Source organism: Macrotis lagotis, chromosome 1 (assembly GCF_037893015.1).
Source record: "Macrotis lagotis isolate mMagLag1 chromosome 1, bilby.v1.9.chrom.fasta, whole genome shotgun sequence".
Taxonomy (NCBI): Eukaryota; Metazoa; Chordata; class Mammalia; order Peramelemorphia; family Peramelidae; genus Macrotis; species Macrotis lagotis.
In genome coordinates this window covers 295,076,422-295,097,651 of record NC_133658.1, presented here as the reverse complement: position 1 = coordinate 295,097,651, position 21,230 = coordinate 295,076,422, and the positions used below count along the sequence as shown (strand labels likewise).

At 37.7% G+C, this 21,230-nt stretch overlaps 1 protein-coding gene across 9 annotated transcripts in view; it reads right to left on the bottom strand.

The window, feature by feature from the left end:
- ZNF618 (zinc finger protein 618) overlaps nt 1-21,230 on the bottom strand; it is a 215,236-nt gene that overhangs the window by 88,257 nt on the left and 105,749 nt on the right. For all 9 annotated transcript variants that reach the window (XM_074211158.1, XM_074211159.1, XM_074211152.1 and 6 more), the window contains one exon: nt 10,091-10,134. In XM_074211158.1, the coding sequence (XP_074067259.1) occupies nt 10,091-10,134 (44 nt within the window). The remainder of the gene's footprint in view (nt 1-10,090; nt 10,135-21,230) is intronic.

Sequence of the window (21,230 nt, the reverse complement as noted above, 5' to 3'; positions counted from 1 at the left end):
TCCGAATCAATGAACCTTCCCCACAAAAATTCATTTAGCAAACATAAATAAAATAAAATAAATCACTGAACTCCCATACAATTATAGAACTCTGGACTTCTGACAGTTTGTTTGTTGCTTTGTTTTGGGGGTTTTTCCCCCTGCTGGAAGAAAACTAGATATCAACCTTCTCATTTTAAAGTTGAGAAAACTTAGTCATCAGACTTCCAGTCCAGTGCCCTTTCTCAGCCAGGCTACCCCTCACTGCTACAGGATCTGAAAACACAAGCATTAAATTGGTCAGTCCCTGATGCCCATCGCTCCTTCAGCTAGAGACTCATTCACAGGACAGCCATTCCCCACCTCCAATCCAGCTCCCTGAAGATGTGAACATATTCTTTTAGAAACTCTGCCACTCCTCCATGGCTCCATGTCTATCCTGAGAGGCAAACATTTTAACATCAAAGGGTTGTTATTCTAGGTCAAAGCCTAGCTTAGTAAATGAGAGAAATAGATGTCATTATGTAGTCTAATGTGCCCTTCTAAAAACGTTGTAATGAGAAACCTCAGTTTTCCTTCTACCTTTCTTACCTAAGAATCAAGCCCCCTTTTTTCTATTCCTTCTTTCTTCTTAAATTAGGAGTAGAGTCTTTCTAGTTCCCTTCCCCCAAAGTCTTCTTCCCAAAGCTGGGAAAAATTTGCTTTCAACTCCCCACACAATGCCCAACCCACCAATCTTCAGCCTTCTTCTATCATCAGGTCAGAGCTTGATGACTGAAATAGGTTCTTAGGTGTGTTCTTGTGTCCCATATCTCATCATGTTGTGCAAAATGCAAGATCAATATTCCTAAAACTTCAATCTGACCATGTCCTTCTAAGACATAAAAACCTTTAATGAACCTTCAATGATTACAGAATAAAGTATAAACTACTTAAACTGATGAGATCCTCTACAATTGTATGATAACTTTATCGCTCATTGGAGTTCCTTTCTTGACTTCCATTCTGAGGAAGGGCCCAGAGCAGGTGTGCTCCACCCTCCAAACTCCACCACCATGCTTCAGCTGCCTTCTTCCTCTGCCAAAGAATTCCCATTTTCCCATTGGTGAATTTCCCCTGGAACTTCCATTTCAAGGAAGGGTTAAGACTAATTTCACTACCTCACTTGTATAATTCCACATCACTTTTTCAGTTCTTTTTATGTGTTGTCTTTCCCCATTAGAATATAAGCTCCTTGAGGCTACCTTATTTTGGTCTTTTTTGTATTCTCGAGTTTAGACCACTTATTAAATGCTTTCTGATTTAGAGATAGATATGTGTATATGTACATATACAAACACACATATGCTTAATTTTTTTTTGGATTGTTTTAACAAGCACACAAACACACATCAAAGGCCCCAATATATACAAAGGTGCTTGGGGGAGAATACTAAAAAAGGAATAAAACAGGTCCCTATTCTAGTGGAGTTCATACTCTGGTATGCATATGGTCACAAATTCAACAGGAAGGAGACTAAGTAAATAAGAGTAAATTAAGAAAACCAAGTGGATAACTGAAATTGTAGGAAAGAAATCCCCTATAGTTGGACACAAATGTTGGAAACTTAAGCTCTCTTTTCTGCTCTGTTTGGTGGGGTAGGGGATGTAGCTGTGGGTATAGGGAGGGGAGAGGAGCCTGTGCATGTCTGGGATCAACAACAACTTCTCAAATCAGTAAATATTTCTAATATTTATTGTCTACTCTTCAGTACTATTTAGTTAGCTTCTTCCTGGTTCCTGACCACCTATAATTCGAATTGGGGAAGGGAGTATCAGGCTACAAAGTACAAAAGGAAAAGTATTCATTTTAGGATCTGGGTTTGAGTCCTGATCTAACACTTACTAGGTATATGACTTCCTGGTGCTTTAGCTTCCTCATCTGGAAGAAGCTAGCATTTCTATATTGTTTAAGTTTACAACATGTTTTACAAATGTTAACCCATTTGAAAAAGAGATTATATTTATAAAAATGCTGGTTCATGGTAGCACAATATAAATGCTTATTCCCTTCCCCTCTCTAACTAAAGTGGTATACAAATCCCCAAACATGCTATCTATTTGTCTGACCTTGAGACTTTGCATATACATTCTTATCTGCCTAGAATGACCCTTTTTTTCTCCTGTGTAAATTATGCTTCTTTAAAGACCAATTTAAAGTCTCATCTCCTCCAAAAAGTTCTCCTTGATTCCTCTGTCAAACAAGCTCTCCTCCTTTGAAACTCTTACAGTGTTTACAGCCTACACTGTTCATACAGAACAGGGCATATAAACTACTTTACATGGATCTCCTCTACCAAAATCCTAAATTCAGAAAATTCTAACTTATTTATGCTGTTAACTCCAATATTACCTAATATTGGTGACTTACACCCAATAAATGTTTGTTTGTTCAGTCTACTATTCCCACTTTTCTTTACCTTGACCAAATCCTGGATTTTTTAACTCCCATATCTGCCTCTCAAGATGTCACACTTGATTAACTATGCTATATATAGTCCAAAGAAAACTGTTTTTTTCAGGCCCAGTCTTTCTCTTCCACCAGGCTACCTCTACCCAGGATGCATCTTCCCCTATCTGGTACCCTTTCCTTCCTGTCCTCTCTTTTTCTGGTACAGCTCCTTTTCCTACTATCTTCAGCCAGAATTGCCTAAACCAGGGAAGAGACTTCCATTTTCCTGGCCAACTGGAGACTTCTGTCCCTCAAACCCCAGAGGGGAGAAAACAATTAGACAAAGGAGATTCCCAGTCTCCTTAGAGAGCACCTAGATTTCTTTAGCTTAGAGTTGTCCCCATGTATGAAATGAAGACAGACACAGATGTCCCACTGAACTGATAAGAGGTAATATAAGTCCTGGGGGTGAGCTCTTTCAAGATCACCTTGAACTAGCCAAAAGAATATGAAGCTGAAGATTCTCAGATGATATTCCTAGTTTTGCCCCTTTCCTTCTTTCTCATATTGCTCTGTAGGTGTTTGGAGATGCAGGCTGCAGTCTGAGGGAGGATATATGATCCTCATTTTAGAGATATCAGCTGATGTTCTTGCTTGGGAGTTAACCTTTTCCTTGTTGCTCCTTCCATGTTGCTCCCTTAGGTGTCTTGAGTTACATCGTGTAGCCTTACCTTAAGTCAGGGATATTTAACCTGCATACTGAAGGCTTTTAAAAATATTACCATGATTATATTCCAACATAATTGTTTTTTTTTATAACACTATATATTTTATTTTATGCATTTAAAAATATTCTGAAAAAGAGTCCATAGGTATCACCAGACTGCCCAAGGAGTCCAAGACACACAAAAATGGTTAAGAACTCCTGCCTTAGACTTGGGAAGAAGAAATCAAATCTATCAATAGTCACAAGAAAAAAGGCACTAAATCACTATTAATTAGAGAAATGCAAATTAAGACAACTCTGAGATAGCCACTTCACACACACACACATCAAATTGTTTAAAATGAAAGAAATGGAGAATGGATGCTGGAGGGAATGTGGAAAAACAGGGACACTGACACACTGCTGGTACCATTTTAAACCAGTACAACTACTTTGAAAAACAACTGGGAATTCTACCCCAAGGACTATACCACTACTGGGTAGGTTTTTCAGAGAATATAAAAAAAAAAAAAGGAAAAAGAGCCTATATGTAAAAAAAAAAAAAAACTGCAGCTCTTCTTGTGATGGCAAAGAACTGGAAATTGGGTGTCCATCAACTGAAGACTGGTTGAAAAAGGTATAGTATATGATTGTGATGGAATATTACTGTGCTATAAGAAATGATGAGCAAGATGGTTTCAGAAAACCCTGGGAAGTCTTATATATGAACTAGTGCAAAACAAAGTAAGCAGAACCAGGAGAACAGTGTACATAATAACAGCATTATTACAACAATGATCAATTGTGAAAGACTTAGCAACTCTGATTAATTGAGATAATTTCCAAAGAATCATGATAAAAAATACTATCCATTTCCAGAGAACACTGATGAACTAAGTGCAGACTAAAACATTTTTCTTTCACTTTCATTGTTTTTCTTGGTTGTCTTTTCTTTTGAATTATAGCTAATATGAAAAAGCTTTGCATGACTTCACATATATAATCAATATCATACTGCTTGCCTTGTCAAGGGGTGGTAGGAAAGGATTCAGAATGTAAAACTCTAAATTTTAAAAATGAATGTGAATTTTTTAAATGAAATGAAAATAATTAAAATATGTCTTAAAATATATCTTTAAAAATTTAAATATGTATTAAAAATATTTTTAAGTTCACAAAATAAAAAGATCTACTGAATTTAGCACTGATCAGTCTATCTGGCCTGTCCCTCTGAGCCCTAGTCACAGACCCTTAAAACATAGTCCACATCTAAACCACTTCATACAGAAAAATTGGACCAACCAAGAAGAACCAAATAACAGGACAAAAAGAGTGGTAAAATCATGCAATAAAGAACGATTACCCCCTAGGACACAACCCCAAAATCTCAGTAGAAAAAAAAAATTAGTCAGTCGAATTAAAAGAAGGAACGAAATTCCTCTGCCTCCAAACATAAGTTAGATGTTCATTTATTAAAAAAGTTGAAGAGATTCCTGTTTAGGTAGAGACTGAACTAAATGACTTGTAGCATGCCTTTCAACTCTTAAATTTCCCTAATTTGGTACATCTGTGACATTTCTGGCAGGATTACTGATTTTTAAAATCTTTATCTGATTTCTCTAGAATCCCTGGGAACCTGAGAACTAACGTTGCTTTGTGTGGTGCTACTATATACAAGCATTATGTCTGTGTGTGTGTGTGTGTGTGTGTGTGTGTGTGTGCGCGCGCGCGCGTGCACGCACTGTACACAGGAGAATCAAATTTCAGCTTACTAATCTTAGTTTTACCCAGACATTTGGATATTAGCTCTTTAGAGAACAAACATAAATTTGTACTGTGGTCACCAATAAACAATTATACATGGAGAATTATAAGAACTTCAAAGTCATGAAAAGATTTCTTAAGTTCTGTAAGGGAGTAAACTCTCTGGGGTTTGTTTATTTGGAAGATGGCACATCAGACTACAATTTTTCACATTAATCATATGTCCCTGTTAAGTTTACATCCACATTCATATGTACAGAAATCAATGCATACTTCGATTACAAATGAGCATCTCAAACTAGGAGGTACATTCTGGCTTGATGAAAATCTATGGTCTTAGACCAAGAAGCCTAAATCATTTATAAGTAGAAACTCATTAATTAGCACCATACTATTTCATAATTTGAAATACCTCTGATAGAGGTTGGACTGAAGTTTGCCTATCTATTATCTGTGAAAAAAATGGTTTACTATGCAAATGAATAGTATAAAAGATGATAGGAGTAGTATTCCATGTCCTTAAGTTATTGAATTCCTTTCACACACTTCTGAATCAAAAGATCTCTGGAGAGAGCTGGCACAGACCTTCAAAGGGCCATCAAGTCAACCCCCCTCATTTTACAGAGGCAGGACTTGAGGCCTCTGAAGATTGGGACACCTGTCCCAACTCACACAGTACTTTATAGTAATATCCAATCTGCCCACAAATAAAGAAGATCACATGCCATATTTTTGTCTGCTTCACTGTACCTAGCACAATGATAGGCACATCAAATATGCTTAATGCTTATTATAAATCAATGTGATAAACAAAAAGGACCCTTGTCTCTCTTTAGTAAAAGAGATCTGGCAATAATTATGCTTGAAGTAATAGTGATGTCTTCCATTTATATAATGTTTTCAGTCTATAAATTATTTCCAAATACTTTCTCTCCATTGAATATCTCAACCACCCTGCAAGGGAAACAAGGTAAGTGTAGTTATCCCTTTATTACATACAAGGAAACTAAGGCAACACTCACTACAGTGAAAATAGACCAAATCTGAACCTTAATTACTTTATCTCAAAAAAGGAGATAATCTTACTTTGGGTACTTGTTTCGTTGTGTTAAGGATAGCTCACAGGGCTGCAGAAATATAGGCACTTAATTCTGAGAGAAGGGCTAAGGTCAGAATGGTGATATGGAAGGAGTCTACTTCTTTGGGAGAGAGGGAAATACAAAATGAAAATATAAACTAGATCACGAGAAAGAAGAGCTAACATAATAAAAACTGTGCATAACTTTTTTTCAGTTTGTAAAGATATGCAATTGGCAAATCTGTATTGGCCTAATAAGTTCATTTTTACTACATATACTTAAGAGAGAGGAAAATACCACTTCTGCAACCTTCTAAAATTCAGGTCTGTTGCTCATTCATACAGGCTTACCCTCTCAATATACCTGAAGAAGCAAAATTTGGCTGTGTACAGTTATGTAATTTGTAGCTTTTACACCGGTTCTGGGTTAACCCAAAGTGCCTATAATACCGGACTTATAAAACTGGCCCTATTTTGGTTACAAGGGAGTAAAATAAAACTGCATTAAGCTGTTTCCTAGGATCAGAAAACATCAAATCCCTCCTGTCTTCTAATTCCTAAGTAGCCTGTGCTGTTAGTTTTGGTCTCTGGCCAGAAGTCTTTCAGGAAAAGATCAAACAAGAGCCTGCTCCAGGCCAAAAGGAAAAAAGTTAGACAAAGGTGAAGAGTCTGTCATGTAGTCAATGAGTGACAGGACCAGTACAAGTGCCCAGGTCTCTTTCTTGCCTTCTTTTGGGTCTTGAGTTTCTTGACCCCATAACTTGACAAGGAGTAGGACTCTAAGGTCCCTCCAAAATCTAACACTGCTCATTCTAAAATCCCTCCCACTCTAATATCTTACATCCTATAATTTAATATGTCTTCTCTACAGACCATCATCTCTTTGTCTCCCCTCCCCCACTTCCCATTCTTCCACTAGTAACCTGGATTTCACTCTCAGATTCCATGGCTTTGACCAGTTGAGTTTTCATTTTCTTTTGCCTTGAACCAAGCCTTCAAGGTCACTTTCCAGCTATTCCCATATGGATGCCCTGCATCCTTTTCCTGTGCTTCCCAGTTCCCCTTTATATGTGTTCCCGCATTAGAATATAAACACCTTGAGGTCAAGGAGTTTCTACTTATTTTCCAAGCACATGTAATACATGAGCAATAAACAGTCTATCATCTTTCCAGATATTTGATAGGTCTTAACTAAATTTGGTGGCCAAGTTGTTAAGCACCAAAGTCAGATTTCACCACTTCTAAAACAATGCCAATAACTTTTCTACCTTCCCACCCTCATCAAAAAATCATAAATAAATTATTTATTATGCTAAAGAGATGTAATATACTTAGAGTGCCCTCATGTGTCTCTACACTGTAACACCTTCCCTAGGTGTTTCAAAGAATATAATGTTACTTCTCATCATACTATACTTACAAAACAAACCATAAGCTCTTTTGCAAAATGGGTGTCATTTTTCATTTTTGTATTCCTAAGGCCTAACACAGTTTCTTACGTAGATTATACACTTAAAAAATGTTTTAAATGGAGCAAGCTCCTCAATACCTCCCAGACACTCAATAAAAGTTTTTTGACTTAATTTATCATAGTAGTCATTTCTTTCATCCTTACTTCAGGAAACTCTCAAGAAATCATTGCCCAACAGGCCAGTCACACTTGTACTTTCAGGATCATCACTAACCAAGAATCTCAAAACTATTGTGTGTCTCCAGGGAGTTAAAAAGATATTACAGGGATGCAGAAATCAGAACTCTTCAAGGATGGTAGATGGGTCATTCAAGAACTAGAGTCTGCATAGCAGAAATACTCATCTGCTCCATCAATAAAGACATGCATGATGCCTACCATGTCACTTTCATTGAAGACCAGCTCAAAATGAGAAGAAAGATTTCCAAGATCCATTCCCACCTCAACTCCCCTTTGCTCCTGTCTTGCTCCCAAGATGTGGACAAATTTTCCATAGATTAACCAAACAAATAAAAATGAAGGACACTTCTAACACCTATTTGATCTTCCTAGGAGAGGGAGATAATGGTAGAGGATACCTGAAGGAAGATGGGGGTAGAAGGAAGAGTGGTAATTTTGGTTCAGACCAGAAAGTAGAGGTATGTTCTAGTTCAAAAGACTCTATATCTCTTCTCAAGGATACTTTGGGTTAGACTTTTGCATTCCTGCTAGTTCATTTTCTTACTCTGATAAGATAATACATGAGGTTGTGACGATGTGGGACTGAGATTTTTGTCTTTCTTCTTTCTTCCACAAACTCACATAGGACAAGGATGAGATTTTAAAATGGAGGTTATCTGTGACCTTTAAAATATTTTTATTTTATAATTATATTTCAATATAATTGGTTTCCTTTGTCAATTTATGTATTTTATGCACTTAATGTCATTCTGAGAAGAAACTTCTCCAAAGGGGGTGGATGACACAGAACAGGTTAGGAACTATTACCTTGCATCTACTCTGCTCTGAAAGAAGAAATATAAAATGTGACAAAGGGAGTTCCATTTCTAAAGGAAGAGGTGTAGAAGGCTGGGGGGGAAAAAAAGGATTAGACTTGAGTTAAAGTTAAAATCTTAAACAAGGGGGTTTCTCCTTTTTCTTTTTTTTCCTTCAGCAAATGAAGTTTCTATGTCTTGCATAGAAGTACCATTCTTACACAAGACCATCAAAGGTGAGGAAGACAATTCTTCCTAATCTCTAATAATACACACAAATTTGTAAAAAGGATGACTAAGACTAAGAGCATTTTGTCTAGGAATTCCTTTTGTTTTGTTTTCCCTATAGCTATGTCTGTATCTAATTTGTGACTTTGGTCTTCTTATTATCATGGTCAGGGCAGTATAGGGGAAGGCACAGAGAAGCATCTGCTACAAGAAGTCTTCCTGGATCACCTAGTTAGTTTGTACTCTCCCTTCTCAAATTGCTTTGTGTTTCCTTTTCTGTGCAGATTGCATTCTTACTCTAGTCAACCCCTGTAGCCCCAATCTCAGTAGAATGTAAAATCCTTGGTCTTTGGATCCTTAAGACCTAGCCCAGTGACTTGCATGCAGCAGGTACATAATAAATGCCTGTTGAAATACCCTCAGTCTATAACCCCAAAGAGTTTTTTTTAAAAAAAAAAAAAGATCTATATGTATAAAAATATTTCCAGCAGTGGGAACATGGAATTGGAAAATGAGGGGATGGCCATCCACTGGGGAAATGGTTGAACAAGTACAATATTGATTGTGTTTTTTGGAGTTTTTTGTGCAAGGCAGTGGGGTGAAGTGGCTTGCCCAGGGTCACACAGCTAGGTAATTATTAAGTGTCTGAGGCCAGATTTGAACTCAGGTACTCCTGACTCCAGGGCCAGTACTCTATCCATTGTACCACCTAATTGCCCCCAATATTGAATGTGATAAAAAAATTATTGTGCTACAAGAAATGATGAGCAGGCAAGCAGCTAGGTGGCACAGTGGATAGAGTACTAACCCTGGAGTCAGGAGGACCTGAGTTCAAATCCGATCTGAGACACTTAATAATTACTTAGCTGTGTGACCTTAAGCAAGTTATGTAACACCATTGCCTTGCAAAAAAAAAAAAACTGCCAAAAAAAAAAAAAAAGAAATGAAGAGCAGGATACTTTCAAAAAAAACCTGGAAACTCTTACATGAAATGACACAAAGTGAAGTGAGTAGAACCAGGAGAACTTTATACACAATAACAGCAATACTGTACAATGATCAATTGTGAATGATTTGGCTATTTTCAGCAATACAATAACCCAAGAAAATTTCAAAGGATATATGAAGAAAAATGCTATTTATCTCCAAAGAAAAAACTAATGGAATCTGAATGCAGGTTGAAGCATACTATTATTTTACTTTTTTTTTCTCTTGATTTTTTTTGGTCTTTGTTTTCTTTTACAACATGAATAATGTGGAAATATGTTTAGCATGACTGCACATGTATAACTTATATCAAATTGCTTGCCATCTCAAGGAGGGGGAAAAGAAGGAAGAGAATTTGACTCAAAAATTTAAAAAAAAACAAATGTCAAAAACTTTTATACTTGTAATTGGGAAAGAAATAAACTATTTTTAAAAATAAATATCTACTAAATTGAATTCAGAAGGAACATACCTGCCAGTTGTGTTCCTCCTTCCGGTAGCACCGGCCCCTTCAGCCTAAAAAACAAAAAAGTACATACCCATATCAAGGGATGCCAAAAAAAAAACATGCCAGCAATAATATCCAACCCACCAAGCACAACACATGTCCATACATAAGTCAATCCATTAGAGTGGTCCCTTATCTCTAATGACAGCATCTAACTTCCTTCTGTTGGAAAGGGTAGGCATTGAGAGCATCCTATTCTGATACATGTAAGAAGCAGGTATCTCCTTTCTGCTGACCCTAACTCTAGTACCAAGGCAGAAGAACCCTGTTCCCATTCTACCTCTGTTCTGTTCCTTTAAATCCTGTCTTGGTGCCCATCATTTCTGCAAACCCCAAACACCGACAACTGCAGCACCCAAGGGACTTGGTTTAAAGTAAGTAACCAGCTAAATCTGAGATTGAATTGCACCATTTTTATTTTCAGCTGGGATTTCCAATAAAACAGGAACAGCAGATTTATTCCTGCCAACTGGAGAAAAATCCTATTACATTAAAATATTCTATCCTTCCATCGTGAGTGTAGGCAAGAAGCGCAAGGATAGTGGAAGGTATTTTTTAATATCTTGTTGGAATGCTGACAAATGAAAGTTGCATGAATGAAGTAATTGCAGGTGATGGTCATGGGAGAAAGGAGGACTCCTGGGTTCTTATTCCCTACTTGGCATATGACTCATTTGCTGACTTTGGCAATTCATTTCTAGTCACCATGAATGCAATGAACTGGGAGATCAGAATGAAAACAATATGGCCCCTGTATCTTTCATTACTGAAATATTCAACAGCAACATTAAGGATAGAAAGTCCTTTCTGAGATCTACAGAAGCATAGGAGCCTAGGAAAGATTACTAAGTGGTTTCATAAAAAACCTAATTTAGAAAGACAAGTTCACTTCTACATATGTCTATGCCATCACACTTAGGAAGGTGGGACAGTCGAGCTGTGGGAACAGGAAGGCTAGCTGCTACTTGCAAAAATTTAGATGAAGGCACCAGCTTCTCACTCTTGTGCTCTGAAGCAAGAAGATTCAGGACCTCTTGGCTAGTGGTCTAGCCTGTAATTATTCCACTAAATGTAGCTGCACAGCTAATTATCTAAGGAAAAGGAAAAGAGAAAAAAAAGAAGGTGCCTATATGAGAATACATACTGGAGCCGCATAAGGATTCTTCACTATGGTGTATGATTGCTGGTGGAGTCTGTAGGTGGCTTTCCCTGTGTATGTTCTTTTGTCTTTTGTGCATCCCTGATTATGCTTCGTGCTGTTTAAAGACACAGGGTTTTCCTATGATGATCCTGTGCCTCCAAGTCACAGTTACATCCTTTACACACCTTCTCCACCCTTCCCTCCTCTCTTAGGATGTCTTGCTAGAGGTTATAGTAGTCTGACTTTTATCCCATTTACCCCTTACCTTTCTGAACCTTCATCTCTTTATTCATAAAATGGAGATACCTGGGCTATATTTTAATTATTGAGATAATATTATTAATTATATTGAAATGGGAGTCATTATATCTAAACTTTGTAGCTGGAGTCCCCAAGTACAAGGAAATCAAGAAACAGTATATTCTTTGCCTGTGTCCAAGAATGGAATGTGTAGACCCTATCTGGGGGAAACCACCAACTTCAAAAATCTTCTACCCAGCAATTGCCAACTTTGATCTTGCAAGGAACTCCCAAGTACCTTTCAGAAAGATTGCTGATTGTCTGTAAAAAATTCTCAAAAATGGTATTAATTTTAATTAACTTTATTGTGAAATGATCAATGGAACTCTTTGGCAGATGATATCAAGCCAACAGTATGAGAATGGTGATCATGGAACAGTTGGGAATTGCCACCTCTCTGACTTTTAGTCTCGATCTCTAGCAGAATGCTTTCTTTCAATCCCTTCTATTGATGAATCCATTGTGAATGGCCAAGGGAAGTCAAGGATTTACCAAAAAAAAAAAGTCTAAGGCAATTACTTCTGGAATTCATCAAGAACTGACCAACTATTCTAGCTCTGATTTGTGAAGGGTCAACAGGAAAGAAGATGCCACAAAGCACCCCTTCAGTCTACCTACCCACTCTACCTACCATACCCTGGGTAAGGAAGGTCAACAAGCCCAATCCACCTAGCCCTTTTCCTTCAGCTACAGTCATACCTAAACAAAATCTTAAAATTTGGTTCATTGAGATGCCATCATTCTCCTTCAACCCCAAATCTGCCCCTCAGTTGCTCTTTTCCATCCTCTTATTACAGGTTTTCTTGGAAAGACAATATTATTCCAAACCCAGAAATTTTATTTCTGAATTTGTGCAAATGTAAGTTATAAGACATTAGCTGCATTTCACATTTTGAGCAAATGGCAGGAACAGGCAATTCGTGTGCTACAGGATGGGGGCCAGCCAACGATTTCGATAAAATAAACCCTTTTTTAATTTAAATGCTAATGCACTGAATTAAAATTTAATAACTGAGGAAATTGAAAAGCCGAGCAGGAATATTGGAAATAAATCCAAGCAGAAACAGCTGAAATTAAAAATTCTAGGGAGTGGGAGGATGGCAACTAAGCTGTCTTATATGATTACATTTTTTTTTTCAGAATGAAGAAAAAAAATCCTATCTCTGGCTGGCTGTAGGGCAGTAAATCCACAGCACTGTGATTTATTGCTCAATTTTCCTGAGGGAAAAAGGCTTTCTTTCATGCTGAAATATTTCATAAATTTCAAGCCAGCATAAATTCTTAATTTAAAAGTTATGGAGGTCACATTTAGTGCACTGGGATGCTTCCAAAATCTTAAAGGAATAGCAACCACCATCACCAAAAGAAAAAAAATAAATAAAATCACAATTTTATTTCTTTAAAAAAAATTCATGAGGTGAAATTTCATTATTGAATATTTCTCTTGCCTAGCTGAAATGGAGGCACTTGGGGGACCAATGTGTATTGGAAGCTTGCTGCAAGAGATGAAGAGATAAAGATTTAATTCAATTACAAAAAGGCATAATTTTTTTTTCCTCTCTCATTTTTTTTTAAAGCCACTTGAGAAATTTCTGGTAAAAATTTCCTCCCTTCATTGCCCGGGAAAGTCCGGGGGTAGGGGGAAGGGCTGCGCCAATGTAATTGCTTTGGCTAGATCTCCAATCTTTCACAAGCACTGATATGTTCATTTCTCATACAGCTGTTCAGCTACAGGAAGAATGGCGGGGCACCCACAATTCCAAGCAATCCATCACAAATTAATGATTTGTCATGCACACACAATGGGGGGAAAAACAGCTTCATGGGTCCCTGCAACTAGTACACTGCTCAAGACTGTAGCACATCCTCATGAAAATTAGATCTACGTCAAAAGGAACCTAACCACAAAATATAGCTCGAGGGACTGAAGAAACCAAGCTTAGATTTTAAAAAAAATTCTAACTCAAATAATTGATCAAAGAACATGATCTATATGGAAATAATTGAATGACAGCTGTAGTACTGAAAGCACTCTCTAGTGAGACCTAATAGCTTGGGGGGGGAGGGAATGGGGGAAGGCAAGGGAAGATTCCAGAAGTCTCTAAACTATCCCTAGCACACTGCTCAGGAATGGGGAAAAAAATGTTTGTCCCAGAATTTGCTGATGATACCAACAATGAAATTGGTCAAGGACAGAGGATGAAATTGGTTGAGGCTAACACAATTCATTCCCAACTTATTTTGGGACAATTTGGGACAATTTCCTGGGAATTGTTCCTGGGACAAATTCCTGTGATAACAATATAAAGACAAGCTTACAAATGAATAAAAATCATTCTGATTTTTCTGAAATTTTAGGCAACAACTGTTTGGTCTTTTTTCCCCCCTTCCCCATCACAAGAGCAGTTATAAGGCCATTAGGCAAATTTCAGTAAAACTCCTCCCCTGTTTGAAGTGAATCTCTTACAATGTCAGAGTCCTATTGGGAATCAACATTTTTCACACATGACTTGAATTAAAACAGGCTTGAGATCATAGATGACAAAAGGCTCTTTGGAAAGACCAACTGAAGCTGGAACTAAATATCAAGTTCTTCATTCACAACATGCAAATGTAAAAAAAAAAATCATTCAACTGGGCTAATACCTTCATATTTTTTTATTTGAGTAAACATGATGGAATGCAAAATTATTTTGTTCACTGCTGTATATGTTCATCACAGAAAATGCAATTTTTTTTTGCATTGTTCCTATATTTCTGCTATCCACAATAATCTATAGTGTGATTGAGGTCTCTTGAAATGATATTTGGCCTTTAATTTAGGAGGAAAAATAAGATTCTCTCCTCCGACTTTCGAACAATCCAGATCCCAGTCAATCTGAACATACTAAAATCTACTCATTCTTCCAAGTTCAGCTCAATTCAACTCAAATAACATTTTGAAAAATCTACAATGTGCTAGGCTCTGGAGAAACAGAGATAAATACAAAATGGACCCTGCTCCAAAGGAGATGACAACCTTATGCAGAGAGAAATACTTGTACATATTTAACTATGATACAAAGGAGTGTGGGGCATACAAAAAAGAAGGTCTAGACAAAGCAGTCTATAAATCTGGAAAGATATAATCGATCATTCTATTGGGGAGGGGGGAGGGAGAGGGGGAAGGGGCACCAGTTGGGCTTCGAAAAGAAAAAATGACCTTCAACATATAAGATTATAGGGCAAAAAGAGTCCTTGGAGGGCATTTGGTTCAATTCCTTCATTTTAAAGAGGGCAGACCTGGGAATATTCTGTGAATCACCTAAGGCCCCAAAGAAGGCAATAACCAGAAGTTGGCTTTGAACCCAAGTATTCTCACTCTGGAGCCAATATTCCTTCCAATGAACCTTCCAATGTACCTTATTGCCCTCTTGTGATGGAGAGGAATCCCTAGCAGGCATAGGGGCCAACATGAACAAAGTCATGAAGCTGGGGAAATAAAATCAATTTGACTGAATAGTCTCAGAGAGACTCAAAATCTCAGAGAAGGCTCAAAATATTGGGGAAGGTTGATGACCAAGAAGAATTTATCACTTATACAGGGGATAGCAAGGCATCATTGGAGATTTTTGAGCACTGATATGACTGAATATAATTTTTTTTCTATATTAAGTTTCCTCTGATAACAGAGTAGAGCCTAGTAGTAGTAGTAGTAGTAGTAGTAGTAGTAGTAGAGACCAGTTAGGAGGTAATCACAATCACCCAGATAAAAAGATATAAATACTTAAATAAGACTGGTTGCAGAGAAAAAAGGATAAATACAAGACAACAATTTAGAAAACCTCAATAGAGAGAAGTAAAGTTCTTCTACAAGGGGACTTTCCCATCAGTTTTGATATATTGCAGGTCAACACGAAAAAAATCAAATGGGAATTTTTTCAAGAGCTTTGCAGAAGACATAGACCACACAGAAAAAGTTTAGAAACTCAAAAATGTATAACATGTATAAAATATTGTATAATATCACCTAAATTTTATGAACAAGTAAACACTCCAAAAAAGAAAAAGAAAAAATTCAGACTACTTCTCTGTTATTAAGGTGAGGGCCAAAAAATTTTACAAAAGAGTTTGCAGACTGCAAGACCCTGAACTCTCCCAGTGAGAAAGGAATGACTGTGATAGCAATCATGGGTTTCTGGGACCATATTGGTACCATCAAGAGGGAGAAATAGGACATTCAGTCATTCATAAACTGTGACAAGCCTATAGTTATACTCATGAAAATACCAAAGCAGAATTCTAAGGCTGGGAGAGTTGGGGCATGAAAATAGAAATTAGTGAATCATCTATATTGATGTACTAATTGAAACCATGGGAATAAATAAAATCACCAAAGGAAAGAAGTAGAGGTAGAAAAAGAGGGCTCTGGAATAACGCCAAACCAAAGTTTACTTTAAGGAACAGAAGGATACTGAGGATTCAGCAAAGAAAAAAAAAGAATGAATAAAAATGGAAGACAAAGGGACAGATGGTAAAACTGGAGTCCAGTCAGAAGCTACAAAGAGGTCAGTGAGGTGGAAAACAGTCCTTCCTTATTGCCCCAGCGCTATGATAGTACCAATGGAAATGAAGCATTTCTGAATAGGAACAGGAGTGTCTGAAGTCACTTCCCAGAGACTAGACTCTCTAGGAAAACTCCTCAGGTGGCTTTTTTTTTGGGGGGGGGGGGGTGTTTTGCAAGGCAGTGGGGTTAAGTGACTTGCCCTAGGTCACAAAGCTAGGTAATTATTAAGTATCTGAGGCCAGATTTGAAGTCAGGTCCTCCAGACTCCCAGGGTGCTCTATCCATTGAACCACCTAGCTGCCCCACTCTAGTGACTTCTTTCCCCTTTTTCTAGGCTTCCAGAGACTCATTTACACCAAGGGGTCTTAACCTAGGATTCTAGATCTTGCCCAAGATCATAGCACTAATAAGTATCAAGAGTTTGAAGTCGACTACATTTGAACTCAGAACCTCTAACTTCAGGGCCAGTGTACCTCCTAGCTGCCTCTTCTAGAACTTTTCTTTTAATATTCTGTGCTATCCATACCCAGAAAAAGAGTTGATGGTGTCTGAATACAGATTGAAGCATAATTTTTAAATTTTATTTTTCTTGAGGTTTCTTGTTGAGATTTTTTGGGGGGTTGTCTATGTTTTCTTTTACAACATGTCTATTATGGAAATGTTTTGGATGACAAACCATATCAAATTGCTTGCTTGCTCAATGTGGGGGATGGGGCAGGAAGGAGGAAGAGAATTTGGAACTCAAAGTTTCCTTTTGGTTTTTTTGGTTTTGGTTTTTGCAAGGCATTGGGGTTAAGTGATTTGTCCAAAGTCACACGGCTAGGTAATTAAGTGTCTGAGGCTGAATTTGAACTCAGGTCCTCCTGGCTCCAGGGCCAGTGTTCTATCTACTGAGCTACCTGATTTAATCCAAACTCTTCATTTTAAAGATGGGACCTTTCTGGAGAGCAATTTGGAATTATACCCAAAGGGCAATTAAAGTGTGCATACCCTTTGATCTAGCAATACCACTACTGGGTCTATACCCTGAAAAGATCATGAAAAAGGGTAAAAACAACATTTGTACAAAAATATTCACAGCAGCCCTGTTTGTGGTGGCAAAGAATTGGAAATTGAGTGACTGTCCATCAATTGGGGAATGGCTGAACAAACTGTGGTATATGTATGTTATGAAACATTACTGTTCATTAGAAACTAGGAGGGATGGGAATTCAGAGAAGGCTGGAAGGATTTGCATGAACTGGTGCTGAGCAAGATGAGCAGAACCAGAGGAACATTGTACACCCTAACAGCAACATGGGGGTGATGATCAACCTTGATGCACTTGCTCATTTCATCAGTGCAACACTAGGGCCAATTTGGGGGTATCTGCAATGGAAAATACCATCTATATCCAGAGAAAGAATTGTGGAGTTTTCAGACCAAAGACTATTATCTTTAATTTTAAAAAACCCATTATTATATAATCTTGCTCTCTTATATTTTTTTTCCTTAAGGATAGGATTTCTCACTCAACACATTCAATTTTGATCAACGTATAGTATGGAAACAAATATTAGATTGCCTTCTGTGGAGGGTGGGGGAAGGGAAGCAAGAGCAGGGGAGAAATTGTAAAATCCAAAAAAGAAATAAATTAGAAAAAGAAAAAAGAAAGATGGGGAAACGGAGTCTTATATATGATAAAGAGACTTCAGTCCCAACCCCTCTATCCAAATAAGATACATAAGATCCAGAGTCTGATGGAATTACTAATTGGATATAGCCCAAAACAGGAGCATGCCCACAAGGCAATAATTGGTTATAAAATTATAACATAGGATTTAAAATTAGGAGAGGGCTTTAGGAATCATCTAGTTCAAACCCTACATTTTACAGAGGATGTAACTGGGGTTCAGCAAAAGGAACAGATTTATCCCAAATCAATCAGCAAGTAGCACACCTGGGTTAGTACCCCAGTTGTAGACTTCACAACCAATTCTCTTTCTGCTTCAAATACTATAATCCTCAGGGTGACCAGAATACATCCCATCTTCAACTCTGTATATCTTCTTTGGTTCTTGCTTTGAGAGCCAGGGATTCTCCCATTTGAAGACAATTCCCTGTTGTCCCAGAAGAGCTTCTTAGCAAGATCACACAGATAATCAGTCTAAGTGGTGGAATTTGAACTCAGGCCTCTGACTCTTGAGCAAGGATTCTTACATTAGAGCCCCTGAACTTGTTTCATTTTAATATTCTGATAACTGTAATAATACCTTTACTATTCTGATAACTGTAAAACCAATACAATTGGTCTTCTGAAATTCTATATATTTTCCTTTTATCCATTTAAAAACCATCACTACAAGACTGCCAAAAACATGTGCTATGACACAAAAAGATCAAAAGCCCCCCCCCTCTTTCCACTAAGTTCCACCCATGAAAAAATTTCTAGTGAGAGCTGCTCCAGCACCATCCCTGATGATGACTCTGGTGTCTCATGTCATTCTATCGGTGAATTTCCCAAACTCCATCAGCACTAACCTCCTGAAGTAGTCATGCCTAGATAAAGCTGTTCTCCCAGACCCCAATGATGCTTATCCAGTAGGAGATATTTATCAGGAATCACTCCACACTTCCCCATTCTCCCAACCCAGGGTAGGAGGGAAGAAAGCTCATATTACCTATGGATACAAGGCTTCCTCTGGTCCCTTTCCAAGGATGTTCATTTTATTTTTTTGACATCTGACCCCAGAGAACAAGATTCCAAGAAAAAAAAAGCATCACAATGAAGGTAAAAGAAATCATCATTTCCCACTTGATTTTCATTTCAGCAGAAATACACATACAATCAATAAGCACATCTACTCTTCTCCAAAGTCTCTCTTCCAGTCCAAGATCAAGGTCACCAAGAAGCTCTTCTGTGACAACAGGGAATTGTCTTCACCTTCTCCAAACCCAAATAGAAGAATCCCTGGTTCCCCAAGCAAGAACCAAAGATACACAGACCATGCTGAGTGAACAGTTGAAAATGAGATTTCCTCTAGTCACTCTGAGGACTACAGTGTTGAAGGAGAAAGAGAATAAGCTATCAAATCCCCAACTGGGGTTCAAAACCCAGGTCTGCTACTTATTACCTGACTTGGAGCAAATCCTTTCCCCTCTCTGGGCCCCAGTTTCATCATCAGTAAAATGTAGGAACTGGACTAGAAGATTCCTAAACTCCCTCCTAATTTTAAATCATATCCTATTTAAATCAGCTCCTGTTTAGAGCTACCCCATATCAAATCAGTAATTCCTGCCAGATATCAGATCTTATTTGGACAGAAGGTTGAGGGTGAAGGAGGCAAGGGATTATAAAAAGAGTTCTAAATTTAGAATCAGAAGAGCTTAACTTAAGACCTCACTCTACCAGTCACTGATCTTAAGCAAAGTCACTCTCCCACTCAACAACCTCCAGTGGTTCCCTATTACTTCTAGAATCAAATATAATCTACTCTGGTTTTTAAAGCTCTTCACAATCTAGCTTCTGCTTGCCTTTCCAGACTTATTACAAGCTATTCCCCTCCATATACTCAACATTCAGGCTAAATCAGCATAATAGGTGGCCTCACACAATCTCACTAATCATAATCACCTCCACCTCTTAGGATCTTTCCTTTAAAACTCAGCTCAAGTACAATCTCCATCATAAAGTCTTCCTGATCTCCATAGCCTCAAAAGACTCCTGGATGAAACTGCCTCCTTTCATTTTACAAATATTTTTTTCCATATGAAAATACCATTTCCTTGATGGACTGTAAGCTCTCAGAGAGCAGGTACCACTTGATTTTACCAAATGTTGGTTGATTGACTGATAAGCTAGCTTCTGTTTCCTTCTCTATATAAAACAGGGATAATGATCATTCTATTATCCCCCTCACCATGTTATGAGGAAAATAGTTTATAAATTTATAAATTATAAATATGTCATTATTATTAATGAAAGCAATGGGAGAGAATGGGTAAACCATAACAGGTGAATGTGTGATGGGGCACAGCTCTCTTCTGGGTTTGTAAGCCTTATTTAAAATTCCCTTTTCATCCACAAGCCAGATTGTTAATCATGCTATAATTACTCAGAATGTTAAAATGATCCCTGCTCCTGATCAGTCTTCCATTAAAATATGTTCATGTTGACCTCATCCAGAGCCAGACAAGGAGCAACATGAGGCAAACTTTGATCCCATAGAGTCCCCCCCAAGTCATGAGTGGCTAACATTGACCAAAGGTTTATGGAATCTTTGGATATCGCACCACTTTCAGCCAAGGAGTACTTAATGGTTATAGTTTCCAAACAATTATTGGTTATTTGAGGGGAAAAGAAAGGAAGGAGTGAGGGAGAGAAGAGATGGAGGGATGGACATAGATCACTGAATAAGAAGACTGGGACTAAATACCAGTTTCAATACTTACTAGCTACATGACCCTGGATAATTTATTTACCCTCTTTGTATATGCTACCTCATCTATTCATTTAAACAACCAGCATCACAAGCAGCACAGAAATGTGAGTTCTATTTCGTATGAGTTCATTTTGCCTAACAGAAGAGACTATATGCTCCTTGAAGGTAGAAACACAGTCATCTCTGTTCTTTAGCACAGGGCTGGTCATATTAATGAATTAACTGTACAAGCCATTTGGCAATCACAGACTATACCACCTAGCAAGAGGCACACCTCTCCACCTCTCCACTGCCTTAAATGTTATATCTCTGTATAATTATTTAACTTTTAATTTATCTTCTATCTCATATTTACTCCATGAGGATAGGATCCAAATCTTATGGGTCTTTCTTTTGTATTGGCCCCAGCATGTAAATACAATGCCAGCACATACAATCCAAGTTTATTCATATGTAGATATGTATACATGCATATTTATAAGAAGAGATATATAGATATAATAATACGAGGAGAGAGAAAAGGATATTTACTAAGAAAAAGCAGGAAAGAAGGTGTGAGATCTGAGCCTCAAAAGAAACAGGGCACATGTAGGGACACAAGGAGGCCTGTGTAGTTGGACATAGAAGATATGAAGCATAGTTGTCATGTAACTAGTGTTTAGTGATTTGATATAGTTTCAACTAGTCCATTTCCTA